This window comes from Tyto alba, unplaced genomic scaffold (genome assembly GCF_018691265.1).
Source record: "Tyto alba isolate M040663 unplaced genomic scaffold, T.alba_DEE_v4.0 Super-Scaffold_2, whole genome shotgun sequence".
Classification (NCBI taxonomy): Eukaryota; Metazoa; Chordata; class Aves; order Strigiformes; family Tytonidae; genus Tyto; species Tyto alba.
The window spans coordinates 89,539,805-89,561,831 of NW_024881282.1; the positions used below are offsets into that span (position 1 = coordinate 89,539,805).

The 22,027-nt window shown below is 45.4% G+C and overlaps 1 protein-coding gene across 1 annotated transcript; it reads right to left on the reverse strand.

Moving 5' to 3' along the window:
• Nucleotides 1–826: 826 nt before the first annotated feature.
• On the reverse strand, nucleotides 827–17,088 carry SMKR1 (small lysine rich protein 1). Its single transcript, XM_042791876.1, has 4 exons — nucleotides 17,046–17,088; nucleotides 16,677–16,891; nucleotides 13,129–13,511; nucleotides 827–4,519 (listed from the first exon to the last, which is right to left on the reverse strand). Exons 1-3 carry the CDS (start codon nucleotides 17,086–17,088, stop codon nucleotides 13,308–13,310), a joined length of 462 nt encoding a protein of 153 aa, XP_042647810.1. The 3' UTR covers nucleotides 827–4,519; nucleotides 13,129–13,307.
• Between the last annotated feature and the right edge of the window lie 4,939 nt (nucleotides 17,089–22,027).

The window sequence follows — 22,027 nt, forward strand, 5'->3', positions numbered from 1 at the left end:
TTATAGAAGGGAGTCTTAAAACGAGGCTTGACATCTGATGCACTGAAGCTGTCAAATTTCCCCACACCTAAAGAATGACACGGAAAATACAATGATAATAGGTACTAAGAGTTAACAGAAGCTGGTTAAGAGCAGCCTGGAAAGCAAAATATTTTCAGTAATACTCCTTCATTAAGGATCTTATGTGTTTATTGTGCACCCTGTGCTAAAGAACTGGCGGATCAAAAAATTCAGTAGACTTTTATATTAGAGCAATCATAATTTTATTTTTGTTGGCATAAAGTGTGTAATTTGTTTTGTTTCAGGACATCAGCCTACCATCTGTGCCTGGTAGAAACCTCTTCCATGGGTATGTCATTGTACAAAAAATGATAAAATTTTTGTCATTATACTAATATCCACTACTGGGATTTTACAAGTCCCCTTGAAGCATGTAGTACCAGTCCCCATAAAAGGGCACGTGTCCTACGTGCCTGCCAGCTCACAGCACTCTGCAAATTTACTGATAGTCAGGCAAATACAGAAAATACAGAAAAATCTTCGTCTGATAGGTGGAATGAAGCAGAGCCACCAATTTTTTCTATTTACAAATAGAATAAAGCAATAGTAGATGACTTCTCTGGGTAGGAGGCGATGACCATACTACACCCATCTGCAGATGCAAGAATATGGAAAGCACGTTGTGGAAAACGAACTCTAACTGGCGTGCCTCGTCTGCAGAGCCACCCGAGGCAATTGGCATGCGCGTCAGGTCAGCTCAGGGTTGACTGTCCACTGCAGAGTCACACTCCAGTTGTTGCTTCCGCAGCGGCCCTGCATTTTTGGGGGGATCTTTGCTACCACATGCACACCCTCACGGCACATTGTGGGGAAAATATCACCTCTGCTTTTCGCGTGAATGTCATCTTAGCCTGTAGACTCAATCACCCTGAGGTTTGGCTGCTTTGGATTTCTGTCATTGGCCACCCAGAGGTATGAAATGTGGATCCAGGCCAAACGATGACTTATGCCAGTTTCTGAGACGAATGTAACTTTTGCTGCAGAGCCATGAAGGTGTTTTGGCTGGGGCTTGGGCTCCTTGAAGACAGGAGAGTGCTTTGCCAACGCAGGCAGACGTGTGGAGGCAGCTGATGCAGACTAACAGCAGTGGAATTCCCTTGTGCTAAGCAGCGCTTCTGGAGCAGCGCCACAAGCACCGAGACCTGGGACCGTGCCACCCGGCCGGCCTGCTATAGCCCATGGTGACCCAGAATCTCCCCAGGAGGAAGGCCGCTTCCTGGTACATCACAGGAGCAGAGATTTAAATAAGCCACCAGGCCAATGTCATAATGGTAGGATATGATAATAGTGGAAGAGCTTTGGGAGACTAGAGTCGCCTCCACTGGAGGTTTTAAGAACAGGTTAAACAAAATACCACTCAGGAATGCTGAAGGTAGAGTTGCTCCTGCCTCAGGGAGAGCGATGGATGACATGACATGGATGACATGACGTCTCGGGGTCCCATCGAGGTGCATATTTTCAAGGCCACATGTTGCTAATTGGTTTGGAACGGGCAGATCAAACTATGGGCTTGTGAAAGTGCATATTTATGAGTCAGTGATTGTTGAGTGTGCTGGGGCTGTGGCTGGCACATGTGCTCGGTTTTTTTCCACCCCCCCCTCAAAGTGCTCTTAGTTATGTGAAGAGAAGAGGGCGCACAAGACCAAAGCCTCTCAGCAGGGAACAGCACGGACATTCATTTGGTATGTACCAGAAAGGTCCCTCAGAGAGGCAACATTTCCCAGTATGAACCAACCAACTCTTTCTCTTTGAAAAACTGAGCACTAGCAGGTGTCTCCCCAGGTTCTCATGGAGATCCAGTCTGTGGTGTGTCATAGACCTATAATCCTAGGTGAAAAGGGTTGGGGGAAGACTAATTGCGAATACAAATGTACCTTTGGCCAGCCGAAGGGCTTGCACACCCATGGAAATGGCACGGGCTGGTTAGGACATCTCATATCCAGCATTCAGGGAAAGAAGGGGGAGGAACAATGCACAGTGGAGAAAGGGAGCTTTGGTGATGGGGCAGGCCCAGAGAGACCCGTCCACATGATCTGTCTGGGAAGAGAAAATGTGGAAGGGATAAAGTGAGGACAATGTTATCAAGTTACCAGCTGGATGTGTCAGCTCTGGTGCTGCGAGGCTGTGGGAGAGAGGTCCAGCGACTATGTACGGGCTGGATTAGCAGATCACCGTGTCTTTGGTTGGTGACTTCTGGGACAAAACAAGAAAACAGATGAGTAACAAGGAAGGACTGCCTAGGAAAAGATGCACAGGAAAGCATAAAGGGAATGGGAGTGCCTGGGTCAATTAACTGGCCCTGCTCTGTAGCATGGGTGGGTCATTACCAGGAATGTAAGTGGCTTTTGAGCTGTGGGCAGCAGCCTCAGACAGGTCTGGCCTGAAAGTGCCACCAGCCTTGGGTCACAGATTTTGTGTGTTTTCAGGTGCCACGATAGCGTTCATGCACAAATAAGAGCCCTAGGTGAAAAGCCCTAGCTCCAGTGAAGACTTCTTCCGTGGGAGTGTGGCTGCATTACAGCCAGGTTTGCAAGTGTGAAAAAGTCCTATTGACTTTTAGGGACCACAAACAGAGACTACATTTTCATAAGGGGATGAGGCACATGCATTTGCTGGGGTATTTAGCACGTCTCATAGGCCAGGTCAATCCAACCCCTTGCTCCTCTCAGCTATGCCAATGCGGGCAGCAGGGAGATGTCTCCAAAAAATGTTTTGGAGACACAAGTGTAGCTTTAGGACTTCCTGAATACATTAACTCTTGCTTATTTTATGACAACAGACATTACAATAAACAAGAATCTGTTACCTACCTGGGTTTATATGTGAAGGCTGATCTCTGGCATGCTGGAGATGAAGGAGCTGCACGTGGTCATGCAGCAGAAGACACGTTCCTGGCAGCAGTTCTCTTCAGGGTCTGCTTGCCACAAAATGTCCTAGCTGCCTCAGAGTTAAAACATCTGCTGCCTGTTGGCACTTCTTGGCTGCCTGTGCTCGCGAGCGATGGAAGAGGTGGTATCCCAGCCTCTTTGGCATCTTGTATCATCAGGGGAGAAAAAGCAGATCAGTCTTTTTTCTGTCATAGGGAGTTTTTATTCTTATCTTAAGCCCACAGAAGAGAAAACTAACTGATTCACCCACTGTGCTGTAAACAAAACACCCTGATGGTTTAACAGAACTGAGCATTTTTAAACATCGCTGGTGCAGACTGAAGGGGGAAGAATATAGACACAGCTGCTTGGCCTTTTTCTTCTCTCCCTCTTTTTCGGATTAAAAAAAATTAGATCCATTGCTCTCCTCTAATGTGAGTCTTTGCAACAGTGATTGTTCAGTAAGGTGCAATAAACCAGATTTGTGCAGCTCATAAAGAGCCTGGCTGGTTTTCATTACTCTAGGGAGAATGTTGATAGTGCAGTGAGTGTTATAAGTAGCCTTGATTGGGCTTTGGCTGCCACAGCTTCTCCGGAGCCAGATTAGACCAAAGCTGAGTCTGAGTTTTGGGAGGATTCCTGTGATGAAAAGCTCTGTTCTAGTTTGTGTAGTTGCCAAAATCCACACAGGTGTGATCATTCTGGAGAGCTGCTGCTGGTAGGATTGTGGATTCCTGCAGCATTCCCCAGAGCCTGTCAGGGCTCTGCAAGTACAGATTCCCGGTCTTTCACTGGAATATCCGTTCTCTTAAATTTAGATCCTTACACCTAGTTCTTTGGTTTTGTGGAGTATTTCCTTCTCAGATATTTTCAGCTTATTTTCACTCCTGTTCAAACACAGTTTGGTCAAGTTTTGCGTACACTGATCTTGCCAGTTTTCTACACAGAATATGACAAGCATCTAAAGTTGTCCAGTGTTATAGAGCAACATGGAACAGAGTGAAGAGGCTGAAGATAATATGTGATTAACCTTACTGGGTATTAGAGAGAGAAGGAACCACTTTCCCATAGAATTCCAGTTCTCCAGGCTTATTATTTAACATATTCAGTATCTTGCCCAGATTTCCAGTACCTCCATGAAAAAGACACATCCAGAGCTTTTCCCTCGATTTCAGGTTCACTGACATGAGAGCCATCTCAAGCTCAGAGTTTCCAGTATGGCCCTTCTGGGTTATGATGCTGTAACTAACTGCAGAGCTTACCCTTTTTTAGAATTCTTTGGCATCACCACTCAGAGCCCGCTCACACTCATAATTGCACCAGTGAAAAACCCTGGTATAGAAAGCAATGAGGCAGTCACCAGGTAATTTCAAGATTTGTTTTCTTGGACAGTAATAAGCGTAATAAGTTATTTTAGGAGTCTGCTTCCTATTTTTGAACTTCTGTTTTGGGTACTCACCTGGACCAGCAGTGCTCCGAGGCAGCCTCAAGCCTCAAAATGTTTGCCTGAGGAACAGGGAGGGTTCCAGCTACTGGCTCCAGAGACCTCAGTTCTCTCATCAGCAGGGAGAAAGGCTGCATGGTGTGAAGATCTACAAGATACCCAAGACTGGGGCTGAGACAATTGTATGATTATACAACAAAATGAGGTCTGAAGGTACAGCAACACAAGTGACACCTGATGTATCTTGGGGACAGCAGCTTTACTTACGGTTCCCCTTCTGCAGCAAGCAGTAACTACAAGCAGTCTGGATTTTGGGCTTGCCCTGCAGCAGCTGGCCACTTCACTGCTTCTCATAACTAGTGATTAATTGTTTCTATTCTGCCAGTACTCAGAGTATTTAGAAATAAAAGAGGGCAGTGCTGGATGAGTGCCATTCTCTGTCTCTGTGAAACAGCAGCAACAGTAACAACTACAGAGAGAGAATGGCACCTAAGAGCCCACTTAGGCTATTATGTATAGCTGTTCAGTGCCCAGTGCAATGCTCCTTGCAGCTAAGCACCAAACTACAGTAGATTTCACAGCAAAAACAGTTAGTGGGGAAACAAAGATGAGACTCTTAAAAAAAGGAAGAAACGAGCTGGGAACTTGTTGGCAGGAAGGCTTTCCTCTCTCATGCCCGGCATTTTGCCTGAAGCTTATTTTCAAACACACTGGTGAAGATTTTGGTTTTTTGGTTTTTTTTTTTTTTTTAATCGGTTCTTAGGACGGGGGTAGCCTGACCCAAGTATCTAATTTCCATGCTGAGGCTTGTCCTGTACCAGCACTGCGCTGCTGCTGCAGCTGCTGCTAATCCCAGTCCTCGATGGTGGGACAGAGCTGGCAAGGGGGGCTGTGGCCAGCACTGCTCCCGGGAGCTTGGGAGCACAGCCCCAGGGTGACACCTTAGACCAGCCACCGCCTTCCTAACGCCTACTGTAGCACGCAGTGCTTCCAAATAACATGCTGCTGCAATGCCTTTTGTACAGGGCTGTGAATCTGGACATTGTGCAATACTTCTTCAGGTCCAATCTGCTTTTCTTAGGGAAATAAATTCCCCAAGCAGTCACTGAAGACTGATTACACTGACTTGGAAATTTATGATTTGCTTTTCTTCATTACTTAAGGCAGTTTCGCTTAAACTGCGTAACGGGCAAGGCGATTTCCCCCTGCCTGGGCTAGCAGTCTGAACACAATTACACTTGGCTATTATTAGCAAGAGTGAGCAGGGCTGAGTTTACAACTGTGCGGGAGTGATAAGCTCAAGACGACTGTGCTTCCTCTCCAAGGAACTGTCTAGCTGTGCTCCACTCCTCCACGTCTAAGACACCACCGTGCTGAAGTCAGGAGGTATTTTTGTTCTCTGAACAGGGATGCCCAAAAGATGCAGTGCCGGGTGGTTTTCTTTTAACAGAAGATTAGACAGGGAGAACATCCCACACAATTTTACCCTCATCATCCAAGACACTGGAGTCACAGAAGTTTTCAAGTTTTCCGATACCCCTTTTTATGGCCTTCAGCTCAAATTCCTTAGGACCCACAAGCCATGTCCCCAGACTGATCACTTCATGAAAAACTTACATTTCTGTATCTCCACTAAATTTGAATTTGCTTTTTCAGTAAAATCTTGTATATCACAGAGAGTGGGAGAGATCTCACTTGATGTTCCTGTACCTAAGCGAGACACCTGGGGCTGCTTTAAGCCTCTGCATACAATTAATCAGAGGAATCACATCCTGAACTGCTCTTGCTGTATGAATCTAGACAACTAGCCCAGGCACTGATGCAGACATTTAGATTTAGGGGAGATTAATCCCAGGAGTCTCAGTTTTATGACTCTCATGTAGCAACATGTGAAAAGAAAAACTGCACATCAGAGGTGTTAATTGTCACCTTATGCTGATGAAGCAGTAGCAGTATGAAGCACGGAGGAAAGCAACAAGAATAACAGGTTTAGAAAAATGTAACATAGGAATGACAGGCCAAAAGTAGTGCACTTTCTTACCCCGAAGAGCTGAAAGGAAGAAATTTTAAGAGAAAGGAGTCATAACAATCCTCACTTCATGAAAGATCATTGTAAAGACAGTGACAAACTCTGGGTTATGACTACTGGTAAGCTCAGGACTAGCACAGCTCTGCCACGTGGAGGCATGGGAACAGTCCTGGAGGTACCCGAGAGCTGAAGGATCCTGAGACATTTCAGGAGACACTGTGAAGCTCGCCAGAGACACCCCCAGGAGGTCGCCAGTCTGAAATCTCAAACTATTAAAACTACTTTGATCTCCTCTTCCAAGTACGCTCGCAATGCCAGGTTGTGAAGAACTTTTAAGACCTGCCAAAACGTTGCGACAGACCCTAACTGTGGTTCTAGGCAAGAAAAGTGAAGTATCGACTGCCAATGTAAGAGCTTGAAATGTTTCCTATTCTGCTATCTGCTTGCTGGTGATGGCAACAGAAATTATGCAAGCCGCATGCATGAAACAATGGAAAAGGATGAGGGATCAGTAAAAGCATGTACGTTTCTAAGAAAACAGCTACTCCTTGGACAGTTCTCAAAGGGCAAGCTATAATTATCAGGTATGCTGAAAATATTAGATCTATTTTCAGAAAGTGCCAGGCTTCCTGAATAAAGTATCTCAGGAGTCAAAACAACAGGTGACAGAAGAAGGACTCTTGCTTTCAGGGACACCACTTCAGGCCATATCACTTGAGGTGAGTTGGACACCACGGCAAGCTCAGTGGTTATTACTGAACAAAGAGCCTCGTGCTTAGAAAGCTCCGATATACCCCAGCACAATGCCTGTTTCACTAGGTCTCGGAGCTCCAGCTTTAAATGATAAATAAAACATTATTTACCTTGAAGAACTGAAGCACAAGGTGAGATTGCAAAATTGAGATCACTAGAAGAGGCACTACTATCAATAGTATTAGAAGAAGCAGTGATTTCATAAGGGTTGGAATTTTCTTCATTTCTTCAAGCATCGGATTGTTGCCAGTAAGCAGATTGCAAGTTATGTCAGAAGCTTTAAACCAACCATAATGCTACTTATGAAGCTTATGAAGGAACTGCTGTTGCAAGATAATTCACTTTCCATAGAAAGGTCAGATTAAGAAAACTGGGAACATGACATCATTCGTCTACATCACTTATGATCCAGCCTTCACTTCTGCTATTTTAGGGGCCTGATAAAATCTGCTTACAACCCCATCAAACTCTACAGGCATGAAATAGATATCCTCAAGAGGCCCCTCCTCTTCCCTGATGAAAAAAAAAAAAAAACAAAAAACATCTTACCCTTGCAAAGCATTCCCACTTGTTCCTCCACACCCATCTCCAGTGAAGGATACGTTAACTCAAGGATGGGAAATTCCCAGCATCATCAAAAGCAAATGTCACAGAACAGAAATTCTCTCCAGATATAAACATATTGTGGTTTCAAGAAGGTCAGTCAGCCTACATGACATTTTGAACTGCCATGAAAAGAAACCCATAGAAGCTATCACAGACAATGTCTTGTATAAACAAGAAGGGAGCCAGATCATTCCTGCTATGCAATGAGAAATCCAAGTAGTTGTATTCAACATGCAAAGTGCTACAGCATGTACTATGGTAGTACTTCCACCAGATCAGGTGAGGATTTGGGGACAGATTTGTTCTACAAACATTTTTTTCAGACCAAGAAAAGTCAAAAAAGGCGTAGATAGTAAATTATTTTTTCCAGGAACAAAATACTTTAAGGAACGAGTGGTTTGCCATAAATGTGACAAAGAAACATCAGACCTTTTGATCCAGAAGTGGTCACACCTCATGCCTGTTTCACATCTCCTTTTTATCTGTAAGGAGATCCAAGCATGACTAGCTCAGGCAGAAGTAGCTATGCTATACATATGCAAAGCAAGGTGAGATGACCCATGTTTAAAGTCTCTTTCAAGTACGTTGACCATATTGCCACTGAGAAAACTCAAGAAAAACACAGCTGCAATAATTATTGTAATTAATTGCTTAACCAATGCAACTTGAATTCAGACATCAGTTTTGTAGCTTCTGGTTTAACATTTCAGTATGCGTGGAGAACTCTTCTCCGGGGCTGGTTATCTTTGTACTTCACCCAACAGGCACTTCCTATTAGATGACGTGGAAAAAGTACCCACCAAGAGATGTATGACCTACGTGAATCACCCTGAGAGAGAAAATGATTTTCTGAAATTAAATGTCATCTTCAACTTGCACTAAACAGCATTAAGCATTTTTGCTTTCTTCATACAAACTGCATACTCAGATCTACCTGCTAACATTTAAAAAGGGCTTCCTTGCAGATTGTAGGAGCACTTGGCCTATTATTTGCAATTTCAGTTATTAAAAATAGTCTTAACTTTCAGCAGTAATTGCAGGTGAACTTTTAAAGCGTTTGGTTCAAGAATTTCCACCAAAGAGCAAATAGCTCCCTTCCTGGCATATAATCACAACCATTCCAAGAAAGCTGTTGCAACCATGTGTTGCATTAAATATTTTCCTCGTTTTTCTTAAACATTTCTCTTTTAGTGCCAATTACAGCTAGAAGGCAATTGGGAGAAATGCTGATACTAAGCCAGCCTTTTGCATAAAAAAGATTTCACGCCCAGTTTACTTTAGCTTAGTCGTGAATATATCAGACCTTAACAGTAAATAAAAGAAATCCCTTTGGTTTTCCTCTGAAGTCATATAGCAATAACCTAGAAGGAACACTGAAGACTTAAAGGACTCTATTTGATTTTAAATGTACTAAATATTTCTTACCTTTAACAAAATTATGTGCAGTCTAAACCAAAAAAAAAGTCAAGGAAAAAGGTTTTTTCTCCCCAGGATTCTTTTATGACTAACCTATGGGCTGAGGCTGTCAGAATGGGAAGGCCCTGTAAGCTTCCTCTAAGGGCATCAAAAGCATCTGCAAGAAGCAGGACTCCTGAATTCACTGAATACCTCCAGAAAACGATCAGTAATTGGATAATTATCAATAACCATCTCAATATCTGAAATGGAAGACATTAATACTTGCAGGTGTCATGGTACCTACACAGCAAGTGCCACAGAACAACCATTTTTCTAAGTTCTAATCTTTTGTTCCTTCTGGCCTTTTGTATGACAATTACTAGCAAAAGAGAGGAGAAAAAAAAAAAACCAAAACCCAACAACAACAACACCCCCCAAACCCCCAAAAAACCCAACAGACTTATGCGTTTCTTAAAAATAAAGCTTTAAAGAGAGAGGTTTATAAAAAAGACAGTCAAATTGGACTCTCGTTGTTCCTGGAAGATGTCTGAAGCATCAGTGGGGAACCAAGACAGTGAAAAATGAGCAAATGAGGTAAGAGTTAACTTACTGAAAACTTTATTTATTTCCGCTGACACTATTTAGTGCAAACATCTAATAGACCTCCTGAATGAAAGGTTTTCTTTAAAAATACAGCACAGTAACCTCTTCATTGTGGAGACACTATTTATGAGCAAAAGAGTCCTCAGCTATCTTCCCCTGAAGTTGGGAAACAATAGCAAGGGCATTTCTTAAAATGAGAAATGAATCAAAAGGATACATGCCACTTCTCAAGCCTTTCTTATGTATCGTAAAGATCCACGGTGCTTTTCTTAACACGAAAATAACGTAGGAGATACCAGGCAATACAGAAACACTGACCGAAAAGAGTAAAGGGAAGCTGCTCACATACAGCTTGAAATATTGTAATGCCAAATGTGGTGAATAATATCTTTCTTTAATACTTTTTATATATATTTATAGCCATCAGTCACATCACGTAACAGTCCTGGGGCTCTTCCCACCACCGTGCCCCACCCACAAACATGCACATGGACAGCCAGGGCTTTGGTATACAGCTTCCACCAGGAAACATTGACCTCGCCTACCCAAAGCGGCACGCTGTGCGCGGCCGCTCGGTAACAGCAAAATGAAGGAAGCCCTAACACTAGAAAAATGTAACTCCCTGCAAGCCGTGACGCACATAACGTCACAAAGTTCCCTTGTGCTCTGTCCAGAAAGCAAAGGGCCTCTCCAGCTTGCAGTTTCCCTTCAAAAGATCCTTTGCGGATTTAGCAGATCAGGCTTTATTCGTCATAAACTCAGCTTATAAATTCTGCATCCCAGCAGGCAGAAAAGCCCGTCACAGAATCAAATTCTTGCAGGTTGTGATAAACCAGAAATATCTGCAAATGTCACCCCGCAGCAGCGGAGACTCCCTGTAAAGTCACGTCCATTTGAGCCAAAGACTCTCCCTCAGAAAGCAGCACAGCCTGCAGCACTCTTAAGCAACACATTCAAAAAGAATTGAGCCATTTGAAGTCCAAACTTTTCTCTAGAGATGTCAGTTGGTCTTTATTAACCACCAGGGAGCCTGAATTACATGCAAAATTGAGATGGATCAAGGCATGAAAGAGAGAAAAGGGAAAAAGGAAAAAAAAAAAGAAAGTTTCATTTTTCAGTTTGGGATAGTTGGAAGGGTTTTCTCATCTGTTGTCAGAGAAATGAATGGCAACTTTTCAGATATATTAGAAAGCAGAGTCTTTGTCCTTTGCACTTTGTTGGTCACCATCTGGGGCACTCAACTGCAGCGTGCAGAAATTGGATTTTTTTTTTTTTTTTTTCCAAAGAGAAAACATATTACGATTTTTCATTATTTGTTCCAGTAACTTTTGCATACTAATACTTTGCTTTGAAATCTTTAAATCATTGTAGCTCCGGTCTATCACACATGTAAAAATGACTTCACTTACTTGGAACTGTCAGATCAGACCAGACCTATTGTCTGTCTTGCGTGGCGTGCTGTCCCGTGCTGGTCAGCCAACAGCCACTTCAGAGGAAACTGCGCACGATGCTGCGACACGTAGCTGGAGAATGAGTTGCCCAGAAGGAAGCTACTTCCCCAAACACCTGCTCTGCGTGCATTTGCTGTTAAACTGTGTTCTTCATCTGGGTGAGAGATCCTACTGCTCTTCAACTTCTCCTGCAAACGGACTCTGGGACCCAAACTGAGAGTGATGGGGCGGGGGGCTGCCCCATGATGTTAAGCAGTTCCTACCTCAGTGCTCGGAAACATCTGTCCCTTAAAGCTCTGCGTAGTAAATAGATCATACAAAAAGGGAATCATTCTTTTGTAAAAAAAAAAAATTTTTTTTTCAAATGTTTAGTTTGTGATGCTAAATCCAGAGGTTACAAAAGACCTCCTGTTTTAGAATGCTGATACTTGGAGGAAATAATTGCAAGTATATGCTGTGACCAGAGTCTTCCTGGTGGGTGACGAGGAAGCAACAACATGAGTAAATCCCGACGAAGACACATTGATGCACAACGTTGAACAACCTGGTACTGCAAAACACATCTCTGATTCAGCAGAACATGCCAACTGCAGACTAATTAGCAAGGAAACGGGATACCCACCACAATTTTCTTGACATATAGTTGAATCAAATTCAGCAGAATAGTGGTGCAATAGCCTACATAATGACAGTAGCTGGCCTACAAGCAGTGCCACAAAACTCTGATTTTACCTGGTCAAGACCTCTGCATAGAGGAAACATTTCAAGCTGGAGAAACAGCAGGCGGCTTTACAGGCCTTTATCGGTTTGGGTTGATCACATTATAATTGACTGTTCCGTTATCTGAAACACAAAGTTACCTGGAAGCTGGAAAGGTGCTGCTCCTCCTCCTGCGGTTAAGTCAATCAGAAATGGCCTTGAGAGCCAGCTGGCTGCTCTGCCAGATCGACACCGCAGCTGTTCAGCCCTGAGAAACCAACTGAAATTCTGATGTGATACTTCCTGTGCATGTCACAGTGCCACTTGGCGTAGAGAGCAGGCTTGCCTGCTCCCAGTCCCTCAGGTATCCTGGAGAACTGGGGCATCCTCCCTTATGGGAGCTCTATCCCAGTGTAAATTCTCTTTTCCCAACTGTTTCTCCAAGATTCCAGCCCTTTTGTATTCCTTCCCATCTCTCCACAGCACGCATCAGTTCAGGACACATCCTCACCCCGCCCAGTCACTCTACTTCATCCTTCCAGTTGGTGTAAGAATCTGGAAGAGTCGCACAGCTTCGCTTGACACGCTGCTTCACAATTTACCAAGGGCTACGTTAAACACGTGAAGAAAACGGCGCGAAACAACTCTGAACCGTAACAAAGCTTGTGGTCTCAAGCCAGGATGTTTGGACTAAGAGCAATGGCTGTACGGGTGACCTGGGGGTTCATCATCATCACCTCTAACGGTGTGTAAAAGCATCGCTGACAACACCTAAGGTAGATCTCCAGATTTTAACTACAGCCGAAGGAGAGCTGGTGGTAATTCGCTGGAGCTTCGGGTACTGCTTATCTGACCAAACGCAGCCATTTCCTTTAGAACAAGGTGAATCACACAGACACACTGATTTGTTGACCCACCGAGGGAGCACTGGGTGACTCACAGATGAGCTGATGTTATAGAAATCATACTTAACACTGTCAGTTTTACCATGGTATCTACTTTCTACGCTCAAGGTTCCACCAGCACTGCTTAAACCAGCTGGAGGTACACCGGCGCTACTGGGGAGCACGTCCCATCCGTAAAACAAAACGGCAGCTGTATGGGTAGAGCAAACCCCACTACAAACCCTTCAGACTGCTGAGGCACAATGCTTTATTCCACACAGAACTGGAGGGTGAAGGGCCACAGCTGAACTTACAATGACACAGTGTCACTTACCATTTGTCACTCTGTGCTCGAGCTATAATAAGAGCGTCTTTGTACGAACACAACAGCGGTTATGGCAAAATATTTGAGCTAACCACTGGAGAGGTCAGTATGAGTTTAATCCACAAAAAAGTGTGTTCTTCACTGGGGAGCTTGGTTTCCACCGAGTCCTTTGCTTTCCAGCCACCCAGTTACTTTCTTTTCTTCCCTTTCTTTTTGGTGGAGCCCGGCCAGGGAAAGCCCCGGAACTCTAGGAAGGCAGGGGCATTGTGACAGATGTAGTAAGCATTGAGCATGGCAGCTGGGCTGAGGATATCCACTTCCTTCACCACCTTCTTTGCTTTCTTTTTGGAGATTTTTCCTTTGCCACCTTTGGGTTTGCGACTCTTAACTGCCTGCAGAGAGAAAATGACCACAAAAACATTCAGTTAGTTCTCAGTCTTTGTTGTCTTGCTTCTGGGTAGAGGATCCCAAGACATCCCGGAACAGCTGTTTCATTGCATCTGGCTCACAGTATTAGCTCAGACCCCTCACCACAGACTCCTGTACTTTGTGGTGTTTTTATAGATGGACTCACAAGCATTAGCACACTTTCACCAAATCCATACTTGCTCTGTAGGCTGTAAGAATCTCTGAAGCCATCAGACAGATGCTAATTAGCGTTCCTCTGTGCTTCTCTCTGGCTAAAAAAGGTTTGTGCACAATGGAAATCATACTTTCTTTTCAATCGACTTTTTAATTAATGCATTTCAATACAATTCTGAAGTAAACTCAGCCTATATTTTTGTGCCCGTCCACTTCTGTGGGCCTGCTTGTGGCTCTGGATCATGAACCAGAAAAGCAGGTCTCCCTTCTACAGCTGTGGCCTTTTCAAGGCTCTGCCGTACAGCTGCTCTTCTACCACTAGCAGGAACACAAAGCTAAACAGCAGCTCTGCCATTCTGTGTGTAGGAAGGAGGTGTTGCCAAGACTCACCCAAGTGCTAGACCAGTCTGAAGAAATACTCCTGTTAACTCCAGCTGATTAGCTCTGGTGCCTGAACACTCAGCCTCTTGCCTCTGCGAGGGATTTGCCGGAGTCTGATTCACACCCTGGATTGTTTTCTCACCCATCCTGGCCACTCCTCGCAACAAGCCCAGAGCGCGTCTGCATGGAAGACGCTGCCTCCAGGTATTGAGCAACAGAAACAGGGTCAGGGACCCGGGGGGATCTCTCATTGCTGCAGTGGAGGCAGGAAAATGGCGATTGCAACACGGAGCCAGAAGGTGGGCAGTGTCCCAGGAACGCTGGGGATGGAGCAACAGCTAGTCCCAGAGAAAAGGCTGAACAGGAGCATTTACACATCGTGAATGACTGAAAGTGTTTGATCTCTGGTCCGATGCCAAGAACACTTTCCGACACACCGAGTCACTTCATGCATCTGCCATCTATTTCTGTTATTTTGCACACAGTAATTAAACAGATCCAAGCACTTAATTAGGAAGAATTAGCACAGATACAGCCAGAAAGGCCACCTGTATCTATCCGTTGGGCATAAACTAGGGGAAAGCATTATACATAGTATATTTTTCACGGTATCAGTGCTAAAGAGTCCCTTTACAGCTCAGTACTGTTAAGTGCAAAAGAGATAAACATCTGTGCTCAGTGGTATGAGAACAGAGTCAGGGGTACAACCTTCAGAATCAGCTGGGACCACAATGTGAAGGAATATGTACAGGTAAAGTCAAGATTCTACATAAAACACACAGAACCACTATCCACAGAAGGCAAAAAGACAGAAAATACAGAGTGCAAGCTGCAGCTGATGGCAGATTATTTCCTAAACCTGCAGTCACGCAGACTGCAAACTACTTGAATTCAGACATATATTAGAGAAGGTGACAAGCCGTTTTTACAGACCTTAATTGGATAGGATTTGCTGAATACTTCATGTGCTGGAATGTGCACACTTCACAGAGTGGATGCTTGTGTCAGATTTTTCAGCCAGCCACCTGAATCACACTCCCTCTTTACGCATTCCCAGCAGGGTCTCTGGCAGATTTTGTGAGTACAATTAAGTCCCTGGTGAGAAATCGGCCTGTAGCTGATCTTTCAAAGTAAAGAAGTTGCTGACAGGTAAGGGCAAACTGTTGTCTAAGTCTGCAGTGAGAACCAGGGAATGCCTTTTGTCTAGAGCAGCCTTGCTGCTCCTGCTGTCCCTCTGCAGTGGATATCTCTGGCCTCCAGGCTTTAAATGTTCTCAGTCATTGTCAGCAAATGCGTTGTCTTGTTTCCTGTCTCTCATGAAACGTGGCAGCAGCAAACCGTAGTCTGTGGTCAGCTCACACATTGGAACACAACCTAGAAAGGGGGTTCCCAAAGCGTGGGAAGCCAACAAGCTCCAGCACAGCATCACGAACGCCGTCAGAAGAAACTCCTTGTGCGTGTATGTGCACATACAGCAGCGCCAGAGCCAACGCTTGGCGCAGCAGCTGGCAACCCCAGGATTTCTCATGGATTTCTCAGGCAACCAAAGGATGCATGATGCTGAACAGAGCGCAATTCTTTTTCAGCGTATAGAGGCAGGACTTGCACAAATCAGACTTGCCGCCATGCTCTCTTGTGAGTTTTTAAACTACAGCTCAGCGTGACATCTGAACACTCCTTAAAAGTACTGGGAAGTCCAAGTTTGTGCAGCATTTTCATTGACCCACAATAAGATTTGAGCCTTTAAATGATTTGTGCAAAATTTTACAGCCTACAGCCAAGGACAACAAAAGCTAAAAATCAGAATCACGTGCATACTTGCACACAGAGTGAATTTGGGCAGGTCAGTTTATGTCCTGCAACCTCGGGAGGGAACCTTTTGGATAATAACTCCATTTCCTTAACAAGCAGTATTAATACCCTTCAGAAGAATCAAACTGGTATTACCATGGCTAAGTCTTTTTGCTGAGCAGCAGGACTCCACACCAAGCCTTGAAGATGGACCCTTCAACACACAGTCACACAGTGGGTTACGTACTGCGCAGAGCACTAGTATCATTCCCCCTTAAACTTTAAAGGGGAAAAAGCAAAAAATAATTAAAGTTAGTCCCTTGCAAAAATAGGTTGAGGTGTGTCCTACCTAAAAGCACCTCTTTGCAATCACCTGTGAAGCCATCTGCTAACTGCCAGATTCCAGGACTCTAAGCTTTTCAGCAAAGTCCTTGAGATTTACACTAACAGAAGACTAGAAGAGCAAAGAGCCTGAACCGCAACTGGGTGTCAGCGACCTGCAAAAGGCAGTCGCGGAGCCGCAGGGCAGCGCTGCCAGGCTGCCCCAGGCTCACCGCCCCCAGCCCTGCCCGCAGGACACCCGTGGGAGCACCGGCAGGACCTCCCCTCCCCGTGCCCACGGCACCCACAGCCTCCTTTTGCCCGGGCAGAAGAACGGAAGATGAGGAGGGGGGGTCCCCTGCGTGAAAAGGCAACGAGTTCTCCACAGCCTTCACCCCCTCTCCCCGTCGGGTGGGGGGGCACCGGTCGCACAGGAACGCGGCGCTGCAGAAATAAAAGCACAAGGTTTAAGCGCAGCTCACCGGAGACCCCGCTCTGCCCGCGGCAGGTCCCGCTCCCGGTCCTGCTCCTCGCTCCCGGTCCTCACTCCCAGTCCCACTCACGGTCCTGCTCCTCACTCCCGGTCCCGGTCCCGTTCCCGGTCCTCGGTCCCGTTCCCAGTCCTCACTCCCGGTCCCGTTCCCGGTCCTGCTCCCATTCCTGGTCCTGATCCTCACTCCCGGTCCCGTTCCCGGTCCTCACTCCCGGTCCTGCTCCCAGTCCTGGTCCTGCTCCTCACTCCCGGTCCGGTTCCCGGTCCTCACTCCCGGTCCTGCTCCCATTCCTGGTCCTGCTCCTCACTCCCGGTCCTGTTCCCGGTCCTCACTCCCGGTCCGGTTCCCGGTCCTCACTCCCGGTCCCGTTCCCGGTCCTCACTCCCGGTCCTGCTCCCATTCCTGGTCCTGCTCCTCACTCCCGGTCCCGTTCCCGGTCCTCGCTCCTCACTCCTGGTCCCACTCCCGGTCCTCACTCCTCACTCCCGGTCCCGCTCCTCAATCTCGGTCTCAATCTCGATCCCGGTCCCGTTCCTCACTCTCGGTCTCGATCCCGGTCTCGGTCCCTGTCCCGCTCCTCACTCTCGGTCTCACTCCCGGTCCCGCTTCTCCCCTCACGGCCGCCACCGCCAAGCGCGACCGCGCCGCGTTGCCATAGCACCCACTCCCCCCACCCCTCCCTTCAGCCCACGCATGCGCAGTGCAAGGCGGGCAAGCCGGAGGGGCAGGAGGGGCGGGGTCTCCCGCTGACGCACCGCCCCTCGCCCAATCCGGCGCCGCCGGGGCGGTGCTGCGCCGCGCGCGGCCTGAGGCCTCAAACCGGCCGCCTCAGGAAAAGGGCGGGAAAAGGTTTTTCCGGGGCTGAGGGGAGCTGCCGCCGGGCTGTCCGCCGAGAGACGGGGCACGAAGGGGGCTACCCCACCCACAGCCCAAAGCACCAGCGAAAGGTCATAGGGAAGGGGGACAACAAAAAAAAAAAAAAAAAAAAGTTGTGCTCTTCAAAGGTTACGGGAAAGATTGGCGTTTGCTAGACTATTGAATGAATATTCGCGTTATTTGTGGGCAAAAAAGTCTCGGGCTGGGAGATGTTCTGCCTCGGCTTCCTGCCTGTGCTGAAGGAGGCACAGCCCACGCTTTTATTCTCTGCTGTTTCAGTGTGAAAATCGGAGGAGTTCTCTTTGTTTAACCAGCTGACCTAGTGTCCTTTACCACAAAAACATTTTAGAAAACAACCGCTGCTTTTGCTTCCTTTGAAAGCCACAGTTTCGCACAGCAGGTGCTGAAAGCTACACATAATAGTGTTGGAATGTTTTCAAGAAATCAACATAGAGGGGACGGAGGGAGGAGCAGGCAGCTGAAGGGTTCATTTCAGTGCCCTGCACCTCTTTTAGACAAGTTTTTTTCACAGCCAGGATACTAATGCTTGTAAATATCCTTTTTAAAAAAAACTTTGGAGAAAGAATGGGAGGGAGGTATCTCTTCTGTGTCCATCAGGATCAGGTTTTCACTTGCAAAGTGCTAAAAATCAAAAAGCACAAGTGAACAATATCAGCAGGAGCTGAATTGCCTCACAGAAAAAAACAGCTCATAATTATACTACTGCCAAGCCCCAACACATCAGTGAGTCTGCCTAGTTCATTGATTTATTTTTACCTCAAACATTAACTTCTCTAAATCTGATCTCTGGTACGTAAGCCCATAGGATGCACTTTGTCATAATTTTCAAGCTCTTCCAAATCTTGACAGGAGCTTTAGAGGGGTTTTGATTTTAGTGAGATTTCCTAAGGGAATTTTGCTAAGGCTTGCCCATCTGCAACAACTTCTGAGCTGGTTGTTTAATTCCAACCAACATTGACACAGAAGTAAGAGCCCAAATGCATGAATTCCCTACGCATTTCATGAAAATCACGAGCTTCACAGTGTGGGAGAGAGACAACTATTAATGTCTCTACTGAAGAGATGTCAGCCTGTCTCTGGGCTGTTTGGACAGAGCAGTATTTAAGGGCAATGAGACATGAACCTGTAGGAAGACAGCTTAGTTTCAGCATGATTAATTTCAACAAACACGAGGATTGTCTTAATTTTGGAAACTGGAGGTTCTAATGTAAGTTTCAAATATCAGAAAGGCTCATCATTTTAACACAACTGTGTGTACTGAAGACCAATGTGCAATTTCTTTTTTTAAAAAAAACTTCTGGGAATAGAGATGCCTTTACTTTTTAATTTGTCTATCGGACATAACAACTGTCCAGCCTTCATTTTCTCCCCTGGTATGAGTTTGTACATATTATAGTCTGCTATGTACGGACGATTAAATAAATCAACATTGTAAGGCACTGTGGGTTAGAGGATTCTAAGTCTGATTTACAAAAATATCCATGCATTCTTCCCACTCTTCCTCTCTTCCTGGCAGCTACAGAGATTGTTGGGTTTATTACAAACACAAATTTCCACCTCGCGGAATTATAATGATTAACAAGCAGTCAGCTGTTGCTTTGGACACTGTGAAGTGATGTGGTGGTTAGAAGGCATGCAGACTCTGTAAAGAAGCTTTTTAAATATTGGTGGAAGAGTGGACATATTTGGCTACAAATGTACAAGTACTGAAGGGGACAGAAAAATCTGTAGTGGTGAAAGTGTTTGCAGGAACAGTATTTCAGCATGAAAATAGAAGTGGATATAGTGAATGAGCCAGACCGGTGACTGAGTAGAGTAAAACATGGTTTAATGAAGAATGATCAGAAGGACTTCCAGAAATGAGAACAAAAGAAGATGGGAACAACAAGAGCCTAATAAAACTTGAAGAGAAATAAAGGTACCAGGGAAAGAAAGGAAGAAGGTGGTCAGGAGGAAACTGTTGAAGGAAAATAATTATCACTGCATGCGGACTAGGTACCAAAAGAAGGCTAAATGACAGGAATGAGTGCAACAGCAAAATGTACCAGGTGATGACTAGAGGAAGAGCCCAAGAATAGCGAAAGCAAAGATTAAAGGCACTCCTTGGCAGAATATAGGTCTAATGATTATCTATTTTATCAAGAGGGAAAGTTGAGCCAGGAGCACAGGTTGGATAGAGAAGTGAGACCAGGAAACTTTGGAAATAGTATCAGCTGGGTCATCACCTGACATCATGGCTGAGCGTGGGTGTCAGTGGGGAGCGAGATGCTGCTGAGGAGGATGTTTTGAAAAGCAATTTTGAAACACAGGGTGGAAACCGCTAGACGTATTTGCCTTGAGCAGAAAGGGATTGAGTTAATGGAAAACACCATTTTATCTTTCCAAAGTAATGTGTTTGAGTGCCTGACTAGCTGAGCGCCGTTACCAAGTGGAAAAAACTTCTCTTGTAATCCAGCGTGTTATGTGTTTTCAAGAACAAGCTATAAAATGTTCAGTGTAGAAAACATACATCTCGGGTTCTTTTACTTATCAAGGATATTTTGTTTTCTTTCTCATGACTGTTCTTCATTGCTGTGAGTGGGATCCAGAAGAATGTGCTGTTCAGAGGGAATTGCTTTCTGATCTGTGAGGAGTATTGAACTTCACCAAGGCTAATGAGCGTGTTATCTCTCTTCTACTCAGGCTAAATGGTGGAGCAGCTGAACTTTGTATTTATCGGTGAAGGAAAACGAAGGATACTGTTGCCCTGTCTCACAGGCCATTGTCAGGGCAATGTGGAGGATGAATTGTAGAGTAAAGAGGTTCCTTGCCCTTTGAAAAGGTGCAGGGCCTTGGTCTTTAGTTGTTCTAGGCATGTCTGTGGTTTGAATCTTATTTTCAGTGGGTAAGTTTACTAAAGCAGCTCCTCTTCTTCCTTTTCTGTCTCTAAGAGGCCACAGGCAACTGACTCAGTTAGCTATTTGAGATTAAAATAGCCCTGCCAGAAGAACATTCGCTGCTGAGGAAAATCTCAGAGGAAGCCCAGTACCTGATCAGAAAGAGCCAAAAAAGCCAGTGAAAGAAGCAAAAGACCAAGAGAGAGTAGGGAAGGGCTGGGTAGCGTAGCTCAGAAAGAAGGTCTGCAGATTTTCTAATTAAAGCTCTTTTGGACGAGTCTTGGGATGGATAATGAAAGACATAATGAAAAAACCCAATATTTGATTTTTACCGTGTTCAGAGAGAAATGGGTTCGTGTCATTTTTATTAACGAACCACATAGCATAAAAGAAGCAATCATAATTATACTCATTATCTCCTTTTAGCAAAAACAACTGGAGAGAGACCGCATTATGCTAACTATTGAGGCTAAAAAAAGTAACAGTAGTGACAAGCACGTCTGAAATAATAGAACAAGGAGACAAAAATTAGGCTGTGCAATCAACTGCTGTATTTTGTAAAGATGCTTGGACCTGGCAACAAAACAAGCTACTGTTTACACATGCAAGGCTTTTGATAAATAATTAAGGGAAGTTTCTGCAAACTTAAGGGTATAATAAACCTAGCCTCATAAAGTCACTGCTGTAGTTTCAACCAGATAAATAAAAAGTGCTTTAGCTCTGGCAGTTGTCAGGCCAGGACAACTCAGTATCATTATTTTTATGAAAATATTCCATACAATTTAATTTTTTTTGTCCATAAAATATATTTTTATGGAAATAAGAGAAAGCAGGGATATTAGGTTATGGTGGTTTTCACAGAGACACAAGAAACTGTATATGCACAGGCACGGGGCCACATCCGAACAGAGACTCAAATGGCTACTGAGAAGTGTATGTGCAGAAACATAATGTCTCATGTTCCTTACTCCAACAAATTGATTTTTTTTTTTTAACAAGTTGTTCCATAAGCTTGGAATTAATGAAACCCAGTGTCATACAGGTTCGCGTGCTTTCCCTGCAGCTCAGCCCTCTCCCCTTGGACTTTAACTGGACTAACCATAAGCTTTCCTCCTGTCCTGCAGGACAGAGCTCCTCTTCCCCCAGCCCCAGCACACGAGGCGGCTGCAGACCTGCCCCAGCAGACCCGCCGGCCGTCGCACGAGCACTAACTGGCCTGCAGCTTTCTGCCAGACCGAACGGATCAAGGCTGAACTCCCCCGGCCTTCGCCTTGTTTGGGGAGTTCATGGGGTCACTCCCTACCTAGCTGCCAACTCTGAAAGGAACTTCGTATCAGCAATAGTGTGGCCAGCAGGACCGGGGCAGGGATCGTCCCCCTGTGCTGGGCACTGGTGCAGGCGACACCTTAAGTACTGGGTTGAGGTTTGGGCCCCTCACTACAGGAAAGACCCTGAGGTGCTGGAGCATGTCCAGAGAAGGGCAACGAAGCTGGTGAAGGGTCTGGAGCACAAGTCCTGTTAGGAGTGTCTGAGGGAACTGGGGGGGGTTCAGCCTGGAGAAAAGGA

Excerpts from the sequence above, each read along its gene's own strand:
- SMKR1 (XM_042791876.1), bottom strand. The coding sequence starts at position 17,088 with ATGGGAGCAGGACCGGGAGTGAGGACCGGGAACGGGACCGGGA. Across the intron at positions 16,892-17,045 it reads GACCGGGAACGGGACCGGGA|GACCGGGAACGGGACCGGGA; the intron begins GTGAGGACCGGG and ends ACCGGGAGTGAG. Across the intron at positions 13,512-16,676 it reads CGGGCAGAGCGGGGTCTCCG|GCAGTTAAGAGTCGCAAACC; the intron begins GTGAGCTGCGCT and ends TTCTCTCTGCAG.